Source organism: Brachyhypopomus gauderio, chromosome 21, assembly GCF_052324685.1.
Source record: "Brachyhypopomus gauderio isolate BG-103 chromosome 21, BGAUD_0.2, whole genome shotgun sequence".
Classification (NCBI taxonomy): Eukaryota; Metazoa; Chordata; class Actinopteri; order Gymnotiformes; family Hypopomidae; genus Brachyhypopomus; species Brachyhypopomus gauderio.
Genome location: NC_135231.1, coordinates 9344249 through 9363246, shown reverse-complemented (window position 1 = coordinate 9363246; position 18998 = coordinate 9344249). Strand labels below are relative to the sequence as shown.

At 48.7% G+C, this 18998-nt stretch overlaps 1 protein-coding gene across 5 annotated transcripts; it reads right to left on the bottom strand.

The window, feature by feature from the left end:
- Positions 1-241: 241 nt before the first annotated feature.
- On the bottom strand, positions 242-18047 carry agap2 (ArfGAP with GTPase domain, ankyrin repeat and PH domain 2). Of its 5 annotated transcripts, none has more exons than XM_076984104.1 (19): positions 17717-18047; positions 9866-9924; positions 9504-9591; positions 9142-9227; positions 8820-8961; positions 8547-8681; positions 8180-8301; positions 7584-7730; positions 7149-7232; positions 6750-6854; positions 4880-5039; positions 4679-4786; positions 4304-4441; positions 3909-3968; positions 2632-2780; positions 2388-2478; positions 2014-2236; positions 1283-1556; positions 242-951 (listed from the first exon to the last, which is right to left on the bottom strand). In XM_076984104.1, the coding sequence occupies exons 1-19, from the start codon at positions 17877-17879 to the stop codon at positions 745-747; spliced, it is 2541 nt and encodes an 846-aa protein (XP_076840219.1). In that variant the 5' UTR covers positions 17880-18047; the 3' UTR covers positions 242-744. The 5 variants fall into 5 exon arrangements, with proteins under 5 accessions (XP_076840219.1, XP_076840216.1, XP_076840220.1 ...); XM_076984101.1 differs by lacking the exon at positions 17717-18047 and adding an exon at positions 12203-14077; XM_076984105.1 differs by lacking the exon at positions 3909-3968 and having other exon boundaries at positions 17717-18045.
- Between the last annotated feature and the right edge of the window lie 951 nt (positions 18048-18998).

Below are 18998 nucleotides of genomic sequence, written 5' to 3'. Positions count from 1 at the left end.
GTCAGTGTAATCTTAGCAGCAGTATATGTGCTGAGATACCTGGCCTCCCTTTTGCTCGATGGGATACTGTACCAATCTTACTGTAAACACGTCCTCAGTTCGTCTCTACACATTTCGTTTAACATAGCTCAAATAACCTAAATCCAAAGCCATTTCCAAACTGAAATGATTATTCACACAACTCAGTTAGGTTTGGCCTCCATACCTACATGATGTTGTCCAAAAGATGAAACCCAAGATGTTACCCAAAAGTTTAAAGACTGAACTTTATTAATTCTAGTACTTAGAAATTTTGCACAATGACAAATGCTATCCCTTTTCCATATAAACAACATAATTTGTCCTCGGTTCAGTTGCTCATTAAAGAACAGTTTTATGACAGGAATAATGTGATGGTGAATACATCGTCTCAAATTGCTTTGAGGAGCACTCTAGGCTACATTATACTTTGTAATAGGTATAGTATATTTATCATGTATAATATTGCTTTTGAGTTGTTGAAACAGTATCTGGGAAAAAACGTTTTCAGTTTGTTTGAAGCTGTCTTGCTAATTTTAATTTTGTACCTTCTGTACAGCAAGTTTTCTTTATCTTTTCTGAGGATCCCAAACGAATATATATGAAGAAAGACCAAGGCGAACATACACAGAGACATACACAGCTTTGTAACAAAACGTAATGAAATAAAAATCGTCCATTTTTTTTTTGTCAGAAAGGAGCACGAAGTCTGTGAAGTTTTCTGAGTTAAGAGACCTTTCTCCTGGAGTTCACACGTCCGAGGCTTGTGATGCTACTTTTGCGTGAGAGAACGGGCGTGGGCGTGGTGGGCGATGTCTCGCTAGTGCATCCATGTTGCAGGAGGATGTCCACACAATCTTGGCTCCCGGCCTGTCGTGCCAGAGTCAGCGCTGTTTGCCCGTGAGGATTCTTGGCTTTCACGTCACTGCCATACTACGGAACGAGGAAACGAGAAAAAGAGACTAAACAAAACGTAAACGCAACCTGTGAAAAGGATGGAGATGCACCTACATAGATGTGCCAGATTTCTGGATGCAGATATTTTACAGTTTGCTGAAACCTAATAATAATTTGTCCTTCATGAACTGTAGCAATCGTGAAAATCTTCAAATCCCTGGTGTTGATAACGGCCTAAAATAGTCATGGTACTTGGCATTGGGTTGGTGTTTGGGTGTGATCCAGTACTCTGATTAACCCATGTCAGATCTGCAACTATTACTGGCGCTGGTCCAGTACTATATTTTCCCAACAGTGTATTGCTTACCCAGACTAGGAGCTGAGTCATAACCACGTCTCCCAGTTGGCAGGCGGCGTGTAAGGGGCTGGGGTTCTGCGGAGGGGAGCCGGTTGCCGGCTCGTTCAGCTGCTCCTTGGTGCTGTGGGCCAGAAGCAGCAGGAGCCTGGGAAGGTCCCTCTGGGTGACGGCTCCGAGCAGCGCGGCCAACGTCACCTCGCCCGCTCCCTCGCCCTGATGCGGCAACGGCGCTACGAAGGCCCGCTGCTCGTATTTAGCCCGGATCCACGACTCCCTCTGCTCCCTGCAGCCAACACAGAAGGAGCCCGCATGACACGGCCCGTCGAGGGAACCTGCACTGGCTTGGAAGGTTCTGTGTGGAGGTTCTCCTTCCCCACACAGAACCGTATCAGAATGTTTGTGTCCAAAAGGATGCCAGCAAATTGCCAATGCGCAGATTTTCCTTCAAAGGTTCCTCTAATCAAGACTCCTACGTTTGTTTTTTGGTACATTTTGATCAACAATGAACTTAAAAATGGAAAACGATATTAAAGTTCCCAGCTGCAGTGTCTCTAACGCAAAAGCTGGCTGTGTTGGGAGAGTTCTTGTCATATGCACAAATGCTTTCAGAAACGAATTTACACAAATGCTCGATGCAAATGTGGTAAGTAATGTGGTAATTGCTTATTGATTATCGATACAAATGCAAGGCAAGACTTTGCTAATGATCTCCCCTGTAACAGTAAACACACCCCTCTCACCGTGTGGCTTCAGGAGTTGGTTTTTGCCGCCCTTGCGTACGCATCTCCCAGACGCTGTTGGCCATGTGGTTCCCTATAGCCACCAGAACCTTGGTGAGCTCGCTGGGCCAGTCGTCCAGGTCCAGCGAGCGTACGCGGGACAGATGTGTCCCGAGGTTCCGGTGAATCCCCGAGCACTCGATGCATATCAGGGCTCCTAGGTTCAGACTTGCCCAGGTGGGATCTGTAACGTGAAGACGATTCTCGGTTATTCGATGAAGGCTACACACGACGCAGCCCTGCAGTGATTCCTGTGGGTGTTTGTACACATCGTTGGACACATCGTGTTATTTATGTGGGTCGGTGATGGATTATGTCGAGCAGGGAGCACTTACTGGCCGCCTCACAGTCAACACACAGGTCGTTGCCCTTGGCATTACGAATGGCTTGTATTGCCACGGCTTCACTCTGGCTGCACCTTCGAGTCTGACAAACACACACACACACACACACACACACACACACACACACACACACACACACACACACACACACACACACACACACACACACAGTTGAGTGCTCGTGTCCACATAAATACAGGGCCGCTTCAGCTACGCCACCCGGTGTCATGCCAACCTTATGTCTACTTTCACAGAGTTGTAGAGATGCGAGGATTTGGCTCTGGATGGCGTGTACCCAGGCGTCCCTGTCGTCCTGACTCTGGGCCTCGAAGTGCCAGCTCTGCCCCGTGCTCGATATGACAATGAAGTCTGCGTTCTCCTCTTCTGTAGGGAGCAAGCAGCGTTTATTGAGCCGAGAAGGAAATAATCAATTGAAGCACTCTGGCCAATGCATCACTTTCTCATTACTGTGACATATGAGAGTGAGTGAGACAGAGAGAGAGAGAGAGAGAGAGAGAGAGAGAGAGAGAGAGAGAGAGAGAGAGAGAGAGAGGGAGAGTGGGGCGAGTACAACAGGGACAGAGCGAGAAAGATGGCAACACAAATCCATTCGCCGTAATCTAATGACGGGGTGTCGAGGCTGAGAGATGAACCACCATCATGCACACACGGCCAGCGTGCGCTAATGCCCATGCACACCCAGTTCATCCGCACGTCTCACACGTCACCCCCCCCCACAGCTCATCCGCACATCTCACGTGTCACCCCCCCCACAGCTCATCCGCACGTCTCACGCTTCACCCCCCCCACAGCTCATCCGCACGTCTCACGCTTCACCCCCCCCCACAGCTCATCCGCACGTCTCACGCTTCACCCCCCCCACAGCTCATCCGCACGTCTCACGCTTCACCCCCCCCACAGCTCATCCGCACGTCTCACGCGTCACCCCCCCCACAGCTCATCCGCACGTCTCACGCGTCACCCCCCCCCCACAACTCATCCGCACGTCTCACGCTTCACCCCCCCACAGCTCATCCGCACGTCTCACGCGTCACCCCCCCCCCACAGCTCATCCGCACGTCTCACGCGTCACCCCCCCACAGCTCATCCGCACGTCTCACGCGTCACCCCCCCCCACAACTCATCCGCACGTCTCACGCGTCACCCCCCCAGCTCATCCGCACGTCTCACGCTTCACCCCCCCCCACAGCTCATCCGCACGTCTCACGCTTCACCCCCCCACAGCTCATCCGCACGTCTCACGCTTCACCCCCCCCACAGCTCATCCGCACGTCTCACGTGTCACCCCCCCCCACAGCTCATCCGCACGTCTCACGCGTCACCCCCCCACCGCTCATCCACACGTCTCACGCGTCACCCCCCCCCACAACTCATCCGCACGTCTCACGCGTCACCCCCCCCACAACTCATCCGCACGTCTCACGCGTCACCCCCCCCCCCCCCCCCCCACAGCTCATTGGCACGTCTCACGTGTCACTCCCACCTCTTTACCTGCTTTGTTAATGTTTCTCAGGCTACCAAAGCTTTTCAGCTTCCACATTTTGCGCTTGGCTTGCGTCGCCGAGAAATGAGCCCAGCGGCAGCAGAGGAGTGGAGGGAGAGAAAGAGACAGAGAGAGAGAGAGAGAGAGAGAGAGAAGGGAAGGGAAAAGGAGAGAAGCAAAAAAGAAGAACATGAGTGCGCAGCACAGAATGCGGTTTTGCCTCGCGCGAGCGTACCTGCGCGGAAGTCGCTATCGCGAATGTGGCAAGAGCAGAAAGGGTAAGCAGAGAAGCATCTGTAGACCTCACGCGATCACACTCTCAAGATGAATCAGCACTGGCTCAGTCTGTTATTGGCTAATTGGCTAATCGCTAATCGAGGTTTGGCAAGGTGGCCAGGCTCACCATCGGCTTGGCTGGCTGCTGCGTCTCCTTTAACGTTCATACTCTTCTTCCTTTTGGTCTTCTTCCTGTCCGTCATGGGGGAGTGCGGGGCCAGGTCCTTCCCCAGAGGAGGGCTTGTAGCCCCCTCAACCCCGGACTCTGTTTGAGTGAGAGGAGACGCAGGCTAAAACCAACACGCCGTGGTCTCACCAGCTTCCTAAACACTGCTGTGTTTCTGTTTAAGGCCCAATGAGAAATTTCTGGGGTGTGTTGAAGCAGGCAACGCGATGTGCAGGACGGTAAACTGAGATAACACGCGTCCTCATTTGTCCGTCACGCTGTCGTGGTCGGATACCTCTGCTGCTCGACCTTCACGCCCTGGAAGTGTTTACATACCCAGGCTCACTCCCTTATTGGACGCGGCAGACGGGCAGCGTTTGACCCCGTGCTCGTCTTGAGATTCCGCTCCCGCACCGGCCCCCTCGTCCACAGGCAGAAGGTTTGCTGGAAGCATCCAGGACAAAACCAGACAGAAGTAAGACTCAGGGTTTGCTCTGAGATCGAGTCATAAGAGAAACGGCTCCCCGCGTCACTCACACGAGGTCGCCCCTTCGGACGCCTGCTTGTCTTTGGCGAGGCCGTTGACCCCGGGGGCGGGGCTAGCCGGAGGCGCCGCCCTGTGGAGCCTCTTTCCTGGCACTTTGACGGTCACGCGCTGCAGATCCATCTCCTTCCCGTGCGTGTTCTGTTTGTACTCCTGCAATCACACCTGCTTGTTGAAGGACACATTCTTCTGTGTGACACGGCAATGCTTGCACAGAGAGCAGAGAGCTCACAGGAAGTCTAGAGTGGAGTGCAGACGCGGTTAAAGGTCAGACAGAAGGAGGAATGTATGGGGGGGACGGGAGGTGCTGGTGATTCAAAGCACAGCACCACACCAACAAAACATGTTGGGCATGTCTGACTGGCACTGTTGTCTCGGTAACACAGGGAACCGGCTCACTCTGTTTCATTGGACACTGGAATAGTTTACTGAAACACCTGTTGGATTACATGGAGAGATGTTCATTCTTTTGTTTGGGGTAAAATATAGTTTGCTGCAATTAACTCAAAAAATCACAAATAAGTCTGCTCAGATTGAAACAAAGGCCTCAAAAACCAAAGGGTAAAGGTTCGCTTCAAGTGCATCGTTTACAAGTGCTTAATTTATTAACGGCCGAACGCCTGCAGTCCAAAAGCCCCTGAAACAAGCAGGAAGTGACCATGTCTGTTTCACAGGACTGAGAGAAGAGACACAGTCATCTGCTGGTGTCTGCTGGCCACAACAACGACATGAGATAGTTTTGTTGTATTGTTCATTTGGTCATCTGCTTTTGGTTTCCTGAACACAAGGGGAGTGGCGTTCAAATATAAAGAAGACTGCAAACGAGTAACTGTAGTAAAAGACAGTAAAAGACGTCATAATGGTGAAGTACACAAGGTTTCCAGAGAGACAGGATGTTTCAGACGACCTTCGTCAGCTGTGCAAGCAAAGTGCTTCTGAATATGCACGAAGAGGAGGAGGAAGTAAACAGAAATTAATATGACCTTAATATAAACTGGTTCCTCCTTCTAGAAAATCAGAAACAGAAAATCAGAAGTACATATATATATATATATATATATATATATATATATATATATATATATATATATATATATATATATATATATATATATATACTGCTCCCATTTGAAACAGGCGTGACATGTTTAAAAATATTTTTTCATTGATATTTTTGAGGGGGCTAAAAGATGCTCTGTGTGTGTGGTATGCTCTCTGTGTGTGGTGTGTTATGTGTGTGTTGTGTGCTCTGTGTGTGGTGTGCTATGTGTGTGTGGTGTGCTCTGTGCGTGGTGTACTCTGTGTGTGTGTGGTGTGCTCTGCATATTCGGTGTACTATGTGTGTGTGGTGTGCTCTGTGTGTAGTGTGCTATGTGTGAGTGGTGTGCTCTATGAGTGTGCCCTGTATGTGCGATGTGCTCTGTGTGTGCGGTGTGCTCTGTGTGTGCGGTGTGCTCTGTGTGTGCTGTGTGTGGTGTGCTCTGTGTGCGGTATGCTGTGTGTGCGGTGTGCTCTGTGTGTGTGGTCTGCTGTGTGTGCGGTGTGCTCTGTGTGTGCGGTATGCTGTGTGTGTGGTGTGCTCTGTGTGTGCGGTATGCTGTGTGCTGTGTGTGTGTGGTGTGCTGTATGTGTGGTGTGCTCTGTGTGTGTGGTGTGCTCTGTGTGTGCGTTGTGTGTGTGTGTGCGGTGTGCTCTGTGTGTGTGGTATGCTGTGTGTGTGTGGTGTGCTGTATGTGTGGTGTGCTCTGTGTGTGTGGTGTGCTCCGTGTGTGTGTTGTGTGTGTGTGTGGTGTGCTGTGTGTGTGTGTTGTGCACTCAGCAACTGCAGGATAAAGAATATCAGAAGAGGAATGTGTGACTTACATTGATGTTTGAATGATACATCAGCATGCCAGTGTTGGACAGCGTTACAAACTTCCTCTTCCACTCCTTGTTCAGAGAGCGCTCGCTACGTTTCAGCAGTGTGCCCTGAAGCACAATCGCGCAATTCAGTGTTTAACACATTAGCATGTTCTTGTCTCAAATATACCACTAGAGACCACGAGCATTAATGCCTGCCATTCTTCCTATTGGGGAATGCCTGCTTAGTACATTAACAGCTTGAAGCATCGCATATAACTTCAAGGATATTCAGAAGCACTCAGTAATAAGTCCCAAGACATTTGATTTATATTAAATACTGGTGAAGGTTTTCTTTAGAAGTTTTATATCACCTACTGTCTGTGAGTAAAATGGAGACAGACGGTCTGCCTCTTCTCGTACCTGTCTGATGGCGACTGGTCTAGCGGGGGCTCCATCGGCTCTGCTGTCTGGGGTTCTCCTCTCCGTGTCGCTCCCCCGCCGGTTCTTAAAGGACAGGAGTGTGAGGTGAACCATTGGTGTGGTGCGCGCACTCAGAAAGACATTGTAGGACAGGGGTGAACCATGGAATGGGATGGCAGACCGAGTGACAGGGAGGTCCTTCACTGACACGTACCATGGTGCTTGACTCCTGGCAGGATAAGGTGTCCACAGATTGAACTGCTCTCCTGACATATCTGTGGTGAATGGGTAACGAGTCTCTCCCTCTCTCTCCCTCTCTCTCCCTCTCTCTCCCTCTCTCTCTCTCTCCCTCTCTCTCTCTCTCTCTCTCCACCATGCTCTGTCCTAGGCTAGTTAGCACTGGGTTGTGGACCATGACGAGGTTGAAGGACTAACCGTGAACAGGGAGGTCCGTCGGCGAGGCACGTTTCTCTGAGAGCCCCCCTCACCTCCTGCCCCTCCCCGTATATCTCGGTGACCTATCACAGGGGTGGAGGGCAAAGAGGAGGGCAAATAATCGCTACTCTGACCTCCATTACTGGCCTGAGAGAGGGGGAGGGCAGAGGGAGGAAGGGAGAGATGGAGGAGAGAGAGATAGAGAGGATAGAGGGATGTTAAATGGAACAAATACAGAATGAGAGGGAAGAGCAGACAAACACTGACCACATGACAGACGTACAAATTACCAACCTTGTAAGAACATCCATTTTTGACAACTTGGCAGTTTCAAGTAACTCAGTAGTCGCAGATTGTCATTACACCATCTATTTTCTTTTTGCTCTGGCAACTAAAAAATACAACCAACCTCCCCACCAAAATAAAAGCCCTCTAAACACCTTTGTGATAATAACTACTAATCGTGCCCCAGATAGCTGAGAGTTAAGATATCATATTATTCTTCATATCGTGAATGACTGCAGCTCATAGACGGCAATCTTCATCGCCACAGAACCTGGGATTGCAGTGTTTAAAGTACTGCCGTGTGGAAGTACCTGTCCGGGGAAGGACATGGACACCGGCGTGGAGACTCCCGTGTGGCTGGGGGAGTTAGGGAGGGATTTGCAGGACGCCAAAGCTGCAGCTTGCTTCTTAGCCGCCGCCATCTTCTGGCACACTGAGGGGTGAATGGTTGCGATTAGCATGACAACGGGGTCACGATGGCATGAGCGTGGTATGGCGCTCGGGGCACAATGGATCAATTCGACTCGTAAGATCACACGGTTAAGCGGATTCCCGTTTCAGTGGGGGATCTTCTAAATAGACCATCTGGTTGAGATGGTTTGCTGAAAGTTTGACGACTGCATGATCCTAGCCTGATACCACTCACACTTCCCCCCTGTGGTCTGAGGAGAGCCTGACCTTCTGTGAAGACCCGCTCCACGTTAAGCCCGTAGGTGGCGCACGTCTCATAGTAGGTGCAGCGTCGCACGTCTATGCAAAGCTGCTTCACACGCTTGTCCTCGATCACACGCACGTTAGTGTTGCTAATCTTATCTGCGGAGATAAAGCACAAGGGCGTTTTGATGTCATGATGTCACCTACGTCAGCGCACCAGAGCTGACCTGGGATCAGCTCCCTCTTGTCATATTAAGAAAGATTTGAAACGGTAAAATCCGACGTCACGCCGCGTACCTTGCGAGCCCACGAGTATGAATGGCACGTCCGCCATGTTGCGGTGGGAGCTGAGCTCACTGAAGTTCTTGTACACTTCTTGGAAACTGGCTTCATTCTCCAGGCTGAACACCATGATGACGCCATCTACCCAGTTGCTGAACTGTGGTGCCATATTGGAGGATGAAAGAGGAGAACGCATGAATGCCTGTCCTACAACTTGATGAGATATGTCATTCAGTCTTCAACCTGTCAGGCTAAGTAAGGGCCCTCACACACACACACACACACACACACACACACACACACACACGTGTAAATGCAATGAAACACTGGTAGCAACCTGTGTGTTGGGGAGGCCAGACTCCTCTCGAATTAGTAACAGGTGACTCTGCCCCTCCAACAGAACCTCTTTCTTATGCCGCCGATCTGATAAAGGGGAGAGCAATGGATAACAGATCAAAGCTCTGTTTATTCGCTGAAATAATGACACAGAAAGAATGGCTCATTGCAACAGAGGACTGCTTATTAACGCCCTGCTGTGTTTTAACGCTCTGAAACATACACAGGATTGATGTGTGGACTAAGGACAAATCTATCCATACCCTGAACCAAACTTTAACCGACCACTATCACTTGTGTAATCTCTATACATGGTTGGATGATTAGCTAGTGGAGCCGGAAGAAAAGGGCCATGGTTCTCACCTTCGTGTGTTTTCTCAGGAAGATAGCTTCCTGTGATGTACCTGTTAACCAGTGCAGATTTTCCACTCCACATGCTACCCAGCACCCCCTGCAAGGAGCCAGAGACATTTGAACTTAGAAGCTTCAAAGACCCATTTAGCACGACCACATTCAAAGTTGCCTTCGTCTGGAGCCTTCTTTCACATATCAGAACGCAAAAAATATCTTCTTGCTTAAATGTGTCTTATCTAATCTAGGGTTGGTTTGTTAACTAATCCTTTTTGGATCTACTTGGTCTAACCAACCACCTCACAACACTTAAGAAAAGCCAAAGATAAACCAGAAATCAACATGTGTGTTGGTGATATGCGATAATATCTTACCAGTCTCAGTTCTGGAATAGAGCGACTTAGTGTCCATTCCTGACTGGTGGCACATGATGCTTTGAAGAGAAAAGAATTTATAGGCAGTCAGACCTTTGTGTTTAAACATCAGAAAGGACAAGATAGGTGAAGTAAGTGCGTGAGGAAGACTCTAACGTCACGTGGGATGTCAGAGTGAACTAACCCTACCGTGCAGGGGAAATAGATACCATATGTTGTACCCTAACTAAAACGACTCGGTTTCATATGCGAGTCAAAGACAGACTTTACCGTTTGCTGCTTAATTACAATGTAATACAGCTCATTACTTCTATCATACATGCCAAAACCTTTAAATGAAACAGTAATGGATTATGGCAGGACTGGCTGTACAATCACACAAGTGTGTTCATAAGAATGCACAGCTTAGTGTAAACCTGTGTCAAATCTGTGTCATTCACAAGATCTTTTATAAAACCTTGTCAAAAAGGATCTTGAGATGAGAGGATTCTCAGCGTGGGGTGCTTGCTCTCCTGAAATAAAACATTGAGGCCATGCTGTATTTATTGCAGGCTTTGAAGCGTTGACAGTAAATTTCTGCAGCTGCAAACCTTGAACGTAAAAAAAGATAAAAGCGGCTTCCTAAATGTCTGTGCTGCGTTGGTATCAGTAACAGCTCTCGGTCTACAGATGCACTCCCTGTCTCTCTCTCTCCCTGTCTCTCTCTCTCCCTGTCTCTCTCTCTCCCTGTCTCTCTCTCTCCCTTCCTATCTCTGTTTCCCCAAGGAGTGTCTCCGTCCCAGCTGCTCCACTGTCACCAGTGACTGATGGGGCTTCCCTGCGGCTGTCTTGCCTGTGATGGGCGTGTAGAGGGTGTCTAGGACCCCAGGCTTTCCGCCATCTCTTCTTCTTGACCCCGCAGAGCGGGTGGACACATTCCCAGTTTCCTCCGCACAAAGGGGCTCCCTTCCCCAAACGCCCGCCTATGGGGCTCTATGCGGGCATTATAAGACGGGCAGACAGTAAGATCCTTATGTGAATCCTGAATGATCCAAGTGGAACCATATCCGGAGTGCCTAGCTGAAAAAGGATGCTCTATGTGTCACATTCTAAAGCCTGCCTCACACACACACACACACACACACACACACACACACACACACACCTACTCCCTCATTCATTGGGCTGGGGCTTCTCTTCCTGGCATCGCACAGCCATACAACAGGCAGTTCCGTCTGCCTGTTGCCATGACAACCCCACCTCCAGTGGCTCTGTCAGCTTGCCACAGAGAACACGTACGTAAATATTTTTGTGCACGCATGCGTTGGGTTTGCACACACACACACACACACCGCCCAGCGTTTTTGCGGCGCACGGTCCACACACACGAGCGCAGAGATACATAAACCCGAGGCCTCGCTTAACGAGGCTAATCAATTTATTAAAGTGTTACAATTTCGGCTTTGTTCTCGCACGTCAAATTCACGCTCCGTGTTTACACGCAATTTTTTTTATCAGGCTTATTGATCTACGCAAATTAGGCAGAGAGGATGAGGATGTGTACGACGCTGATGAAGGACAGTGGGGAGGAGGAAAAGAAATGCTCTGATATTCCCTATGGTTCCAGTTTTAACAGCATGGCCTGAATGCATCTGCTAGTAAATCACACATTTCACTGATGGTCTGCCAAATCATCTCAGGGTTCCTCCACTGCTATCTTTGCTCCCAAGGGCACGACATGCATTTGAACGCTGATTTTTACTGTTTTAAAAAAGGTTGTAGTCGACAGAGGTGGGAGCCGATAAATTTGGGAGCGTTAATCGGCGGGAACTGAAGATCACGGTGCGAAAAGAACGGAAGCCGCCAGGGAGGGAGATGACGGATTAAAACGTGCGGTGGGCGTAACATCAAAGATGGGATTAGGAGATTGGCTGTAATTGTGTAGGCTTTAAGCACAGGCAGATCTCAGATTTGTTTCCTATTCCAAACGAGCAGGAGCAGGGCTGTGGTTAGGGAGACGACCGCACAGAACAGGATCACACGTCTTTACTGGACGCCCCAGCTCCGTGTTCAAAGTACCATTTAAAAACCATTAAGTGTGGCACATGCAAAAGCCGACTGCCATTTCATAAACTACTGACGAGTCCTCTGATAAAAATTATTTCAGATTTCTTTTTCTTTTATATAAGTACCGTTGATCAGGATTTCCACGTGGCATTCTGTGGTTTCTGAACCCAACATCAAACAGAAAGGCCTCTCCTTTGAAGTATGCCACTTTGTACCATGCTGGTTTTATGATCACATGACCACGGGTGGAGCCGGAGATATGGAGGGGATTTGAGGTGGGGCTTTCCTTACCTTCCTCCTCACTGGACCCCCTCTGGATGGAGGCAGGGGCGGGGCACGAGGTTTGCGTGCTCTTGGTGAAGATGCCGCTGATGAATCTGAGCATCTTGCGGTCGCGGCTGGAGGCCCCCTGCGACGGCCCGGTTCTGGAGTCTGCCGGGCCCTGGCTGCCTTTTCCTTTCAGGAGGTCTTCAGACAGGCAGTTCAGGTCGCTGTTGTCCAGCGTACGACTCTTCCCCTTGCGTTGCGGTTTGGTGATGGTGGAGGAAGGGGCCGGGAGGGACGCCGACCCCGCCTTCAGCCTCTCCGCTCTGGGGCTCTGGGTCCGCATGGCTACCGCCCCTCCCGCGCTCGATCTGACCCTGGTGCCGTCTTTCGTGTCCTCCTGGCCGGGCTTGGCTTCGCACACGGCCCAGGACGCCCTGAAGGAGCCCGGGGCAGGGCTGGCGAGGGACTGGACCCTGTTCCTGCTGTCCTTCCGGTCCAGGCTCTTGGAGGAGGCGTGCATGCTGTCTCTGGTGTCTCTCAGCTCGCGGCCGCCGGGGACACCGCCGTGCACCTTCAGCAGGGACACGGGCCGCTTGCCGTCGCGCCCGGCACCGCACGCGCCTGGGGTGTACGCGACCTCGGCTGGCTCCATGTTTGTAGACGTTTGAGGCAGCCCCACGGCCTCCTTTGCCCTGCCGTTTTCCGCGGTGGATGGGGTTATTGATTTTTGCTCGTCACCAAAGGAAGCACCATCTGTAAAAAGTGCTTTATGCTCCCCGGGGCCTGGAAGCATTTCCTGTCCTGTTTGGTGATGGATACCTTTCCTGGCCCCAGGCTCGGCGATGCCTTCCTGCTCAGGAGGACGATCCTCCCCGCCACGCGAGTCCGCGGTCGGGGATGGCTGTTTCGCTCCGGCCCAACTCGTCCCCCCCTCCACATTCTGCCTGGCCTTTTCCACGCCGTGGTCCTCGGTGGTCTCCACCTTCACCAGGGTCAGGGAGATGAGGTAGGTGGTTCTCTGCTGCGCTATGCCCGTTCGCTCCATGAGATCCAAGTTCGGCAGGCAGACAGACACAGACATAGATCAGTCTGATCGGCCAAACGTCCTCTGCTATGACCGCAACCGACAGGCACGGCGAAGGAAATCGAGACGAACGCTACAGGAGCAGAGGGGGGCTGTCGTCTGTCGAGCTGTGTTTTACCAGCATCCTTTGTGGCTGTTGGTCTCACGGTTTGTATCCCACATGTCTCTAAATCTCACATTCCCCCTTCATCCCCCATGTGATCTGCACTGATGCAAATACACAGGCAATGCCAACAAAGCACACTGTAAGCGTCACTTGAATTTCACTGAGCAGAACCTTCCAGCAAACAGTTGTCTTTTTAAGGCAAAGTGCAGGATGAGATTAATGCCAAATGGGAAGCATATGTCATCCACAGCGGCGGAGAGGAAAGAAACCTCCCGCAGATTCCCTCGCATTAGGAAATGTCGTTTGCAGCCATGCACCACAGTGTGGGGAAGGAGTTGACACGCAGGCGGGAGAGAGGAAGAGGAGAGACGGGACGAGCTCTACCTGACACATGGATCGGCGAGAGAAGCTTAGCTTAGATCCACCGAGAACAACCGCGCGCTCCCCGCAGACGCTCGGACCACCGGACACCTGCAGTCCGAGCTTTCGGACGCGCGCGTCACGCGGAACGCACGTTGGCACGGCGGGCTCGGGCGCACGGAGCGAACGCGCGTCCTCGAAAGTTCACGTCGTGCACGCGTTTGCCAAGACCCGGCGTTTGCGTCTGGAGCGCAGCGGCTCCTCTGCGCCTCCCCTGCTGCTCAGATGCCCACGCCGAACATCACGGAGCCGGATAACCTCTCTCCTCTCCCCATCGCTGTGCTCCCCCTCTCCCTGCCCTTGTCACCAGCCAGATAGCTCACAGCCTCTGCTTTCCACAGCTAGTCCCCCCCTCCCAACCTTCACCACCTCCCCCCTCCTCCTCCTCCTCCTCCTCCCTCTCTCTCTCTCTCTCCTCTGTCTCATCCTCGCTCTCCCACTGTGAAACAGGGAGAGGCAACGATGTTCTGTGGGGAGAGGCGGCCGCACGCGCCGAGGACCCACAGCCAATGGGAACGCCCGTGAAGGGAAGGGGGCGGGGCAACGGCGACCCTCGTCAGCAAATGAGAGGGTGTAATTCGCTGCGGCTAATCAGGGCTGCTAAATCAGTGGAGACGGGCTATCGCGTATTTTTGTCTGATACATTAGCGCAAACACAGACGCTTCTCTCCGTGTGTGTGTGAGTGTGTGTGTGTGTGTGTGGTTGAAGAGCCCCTGATCACCCCCAACCCCCCAACCCCCACCGCTTTTCTTCCATTCCTAGCTAGACACTGGCAGCCTGTTACCAAGGTATTCTGGAGATTAGACTCCTCCCCCTCTACTGGCTCCGTCTAGTCAGGTTTTTTCCCGCCCGTCTCCCCTCCGATCCCTCCACGTATGTGCATGTGAAAACGTATTCCGGCATCTATCAAATCCACCCCAAAAAAATCCAATAAAATTCCTGTGTACATTCATAAAATTACTCAGGAATGTATCCATGGGTGACTGGGGACTCAACAGATAAATCAATGCCTTGTTATTATGTGTATTGTGTTATGTTACTTTAATTATGTTACTGTTACTGTTGCCATTCTGTTCTCATAAGCCAATAACAAATGCTGTTGACCAAAGATAGTGTATAGGCAGGTCAGTTCAATGTTGAGTGCTGGAGGTCTTGCTCAGCATGTGAAGCATCTTGTGTTCAGAAAAGCAGTCTCAGTGCTGTGGCCCTGACCCAGAACCCTTGACAGGTCGTATTCCAACAGGCCAGTGTTCAGTGTAAACACAATTTAATGACAGGGTGATTTTCACCGCACTGGTGTACAGTGCGTGCAACATAGTCCAGGACTCGTAATGACTAGGACTGGACTAACATGTAGCCATCGTGCGCTGCTAGGCGGGGCTACGGTGTGGTGGGCGTGGCCTGGCATTGTCTTCTGTTGTTGTGTTTGTTAGCTTGAGCTCCTAATGAGGCCCACCTGTACTGAGACTGTATGGCACAACTGTTGAATCAGTCTCTCCGGTGTCTCCAAGCTCTTTCTGTGTCCTCCCACCAGAATAGACTCACTGTTGCATCTTTTCACATGTCCTCCCTAAAGACCTCATCCTCCATCATCTTCCTTGTCTCACAGGTAAGGACGTAAACGCATCAGACCTGTTCTCCACTGTCATCATTCTGTATAATCTACCATCACTTTGTGTTTTGTCCTTGTCTAGTGCGCACCTCTCTATATATAAATATGTTTAATATTTGAGGCTATGCAGCCATTCTGTCATTCTGTGGCTTCTCTGTTATTAAAGTGGTGAGCAGTTACATCAGTCTGCTCCTGTTCATCAGATCTCTTAGCCAAACGTGTTCTAGTTATGAGCACGTTCGCCATAAGTCTTAACTCTAGAGAAAGTACAAAAGATTGCTGAGTTGGTGTCGCTGTCGTCAGCGAGCACTGTAATTATGCACAGGAGAGGAAGCAGTCGTCAAGAGAAGTGAATTATGCAAGCTATACCGGAAAGACTAAAGGAAAGGTATTTTAACGATTGTCACCAGAATCTCTGAGCCCATGACCCCGTTGAATATACATCTGGTAGCTGGTAATCGTCATGTAAATTACCATGCAGAATAACAGGGATGCCTTTGTTCATTGTTCATTAATTGAATGCCTTAAGACCTGTGCCTAAATGGAAAATATACAAAACAACACAAAAACAGTTTCTTCTTTAAGACGAGTATTTGTTGACGTCTGATTTTCTTAGACATATATGGAGTATATTGAGTCTAAGATGTGACAGGTGGTGCCTCAGATATAGAGGAAGTGGCTTTTGGGGCAGCTAGACAGCAGCAGACAGGAAGTGGGTGCATACTAAAGCCTGCTGTCATGACAACATTTGAGGGATGATGGCAATCTTACAAGCCGAGCCTTTAATCTAATATCTACAAGTTTGATTAAGTACATAAACCACGAGGCTCGTGTTCCCATTAGCTCCATGTAATGGAAATGCTTTTCGGAATGACGCAGGGCATTGAGGCCGTGAGAAGCACAGGAAGTGATGCAGATAATGATAATGGAGACTTGATCAAGCCATGATTTCTGAGAGTTCACCGTAGGTCGGCAGTACAGTTCATGTTCCTCTTCGGCCCCACATTAGATCTAACTCCAGTGCATTATGTTGAGATGTTTTACCAAGAAAATTTAGTGTGAAACAATTTCCTGTGTTAAGGATGAACCTACAAGGTTTAATTCGTCACCAGTGCTTTCACATGAGATCATGCATAGCCCTTCACAGCCAGGTCATGTTAATTCAAACCAAGGCCCAGGAATTTCCCCTGAATACTTATTTTGCTTATTTTACTAATTATATTTACTAATTCCCTGTAGGAAACCACCTTGTAATAAATGGCTGATGGTTACAGTGACCACAGATCAGTGGTTCTTCTGAGGGAGATGAGTATTACAGTGTCTCCTACAAAACTATGTGACCTACAAATTTTACAGTGTCTCCTACAAAACTTTGTCACCTACAAATTTTACAGTGTCTCCTACAAAACTTTGTCACCTACAAATTTTACAGTGTTGCCTACAAACCTGTATGTCACCTACAAACTTTACAGTATCGCCTACAAACCTACATGTCACCTACAAATTTTACAGTGTCACCTACAAACCTGCATGTCACCTACAAAATTTACAGTGTCTCCTACAAACCTGTATGTCACCTACAAACTTTACAGTGTCACCTAAAATCCTGTATCACCTACAAACTTTACAGCGTTAACTACAAACCTGTATGTCACCTACAAACTTTACAGTGTCACCTACAATCCTCTATGTCACCTAAAATCTTTACAGTGTCACCTACAATCCTCTATGTCACCTAAAATCTTTACAGTGTCATCTACAAACCTGCATGTCACCTACAAACTAACAGTGTCACCTGCAAACCTGTAAGTAACACCCCAATAAAGAGAATTTCAGACTGGAGCCAATATTCAACATTGTCATTCAACATTCAGCAGCTGTATTTCAGTAATGTAATAATACAGGATGCTCATATCTTCTCTAGTATTTAAATTTTAGTTCAGCAAACTTCATGCCCTGAATTTCACATGCAGGTCTGCATGTCAAGACAGCTTAGATGGATATACCTGGGCCAGTGCATATGAAGTACCTGTGCTAAAGTAGCACCTATGACAACACACACCCACTGGAAGAAGGAAAGACATCCATGATGAGAAGCCCTGTGGCCCAGATACCGGGACATTACTGTACACTTGTCTGTTGAAGGTCCTACCACAAATTGCACACGTTCCTCCTCAGACAACCACTCTATGAAATAAACATGTGGTTCCTTTTCAGTGAACACAGGACACAATCGCATGCAAATCTGCCATCTTTTGTGCTGGAGGAAAAGGTTCTCTGTGCTCGACACCTTACTCGACACCTGATCAACTCACCTTGGATGCTGTGGACGTAAACCTTCAGTCCCACCTTGAGTTGTGGATCCTCAACTCTCTCCAGCTGTTTGAGCAGCTTGTTAAGGGTGTTCTGCAGGCTTTCATGTCGCTTTATTTCAGCTCTAATCGCACTCGAATGCGCTGCCTTACTTGAGTTATTCATATTTATTGTGATAAGTCTGCCTGAAATGTACCGGTTCACACCTGTGACCCATCAGAACGTCCAGCTTCTCTGTCTAAGCAACTTTCATGCACACTACGATGTCATCTGAGTGTGAAATGCGCAGGTCAAGCAGAGAAGTGTGCGTGCGTGAATTTCCTCTGTGCAAAGCTATGTTCACTTCCTGATTTCAAAGTGTAGAAATCTCATAGGCTCTTCTCTCACAAACAGGACTTTGCGGTGAATTCAGTCTAACTGACGATAAAAGGACAGAAACGGCCTCAAATGATGGTTATTCTAGCTACAGGCAAGCAATGGTTATTCTGGCCCCAGACAAACAAATCTGTTTATGCATTTTATTTGGCAGTCAAATACATAGAGCAGTATGATTAATTGTTAAAATGGAGAAATGGATTAATACATCAGCACTAAAAATGCAAAACATGCAAAATTGTGACCTATCTAAGGATTGGTAATGCCTATATGAATATATGCTTTGTGGTTAAAATGCACATGTTTGAAAAGCAAAATAAATAAATAATATAAATATAAAAACAGCAAATATAAACTACGCACATTGCAAATCACAGATGAAATGAACGTACAATACCCAAAACATGTGTAACACAGTCTGCTCCTTCTTTGAAGGATACTATCACAGAACTGTCACTTCCTGGGGAAGTTTGACATATTCTGATGCTGCTATCTCCCCACGTGATACTGTTATAGTATCCACACAGACTACTTCTTGATGGCCTTATCATGTAGTCATACTGAGAGTTAGTGCAGCTACTCCAAATAGATTTCTGAGACTTAGATGCTTTGAATAGTACCAGAATAAGAAAAAGTTAAGCTCATATACTCAAAGAAAAGTTGTATTTTTAATTACAGTGCATGCAAATATTATTAGAATAGTTCAATTTTTCTATTAATTTGTTATTTTTGCATAGATTTCACAAAACTAAACATTATGCATATTTATATTATATATTCCTACTTTTTATTAAATTGTATTATGTTTATTCAACACTACATCAAATTCATGTTACAAACGAAAATGTTTTCATTTTCCAAGACAATCCACTGGAAAAACCGGAACGGGTTCTTATCGATTTCAGTTTA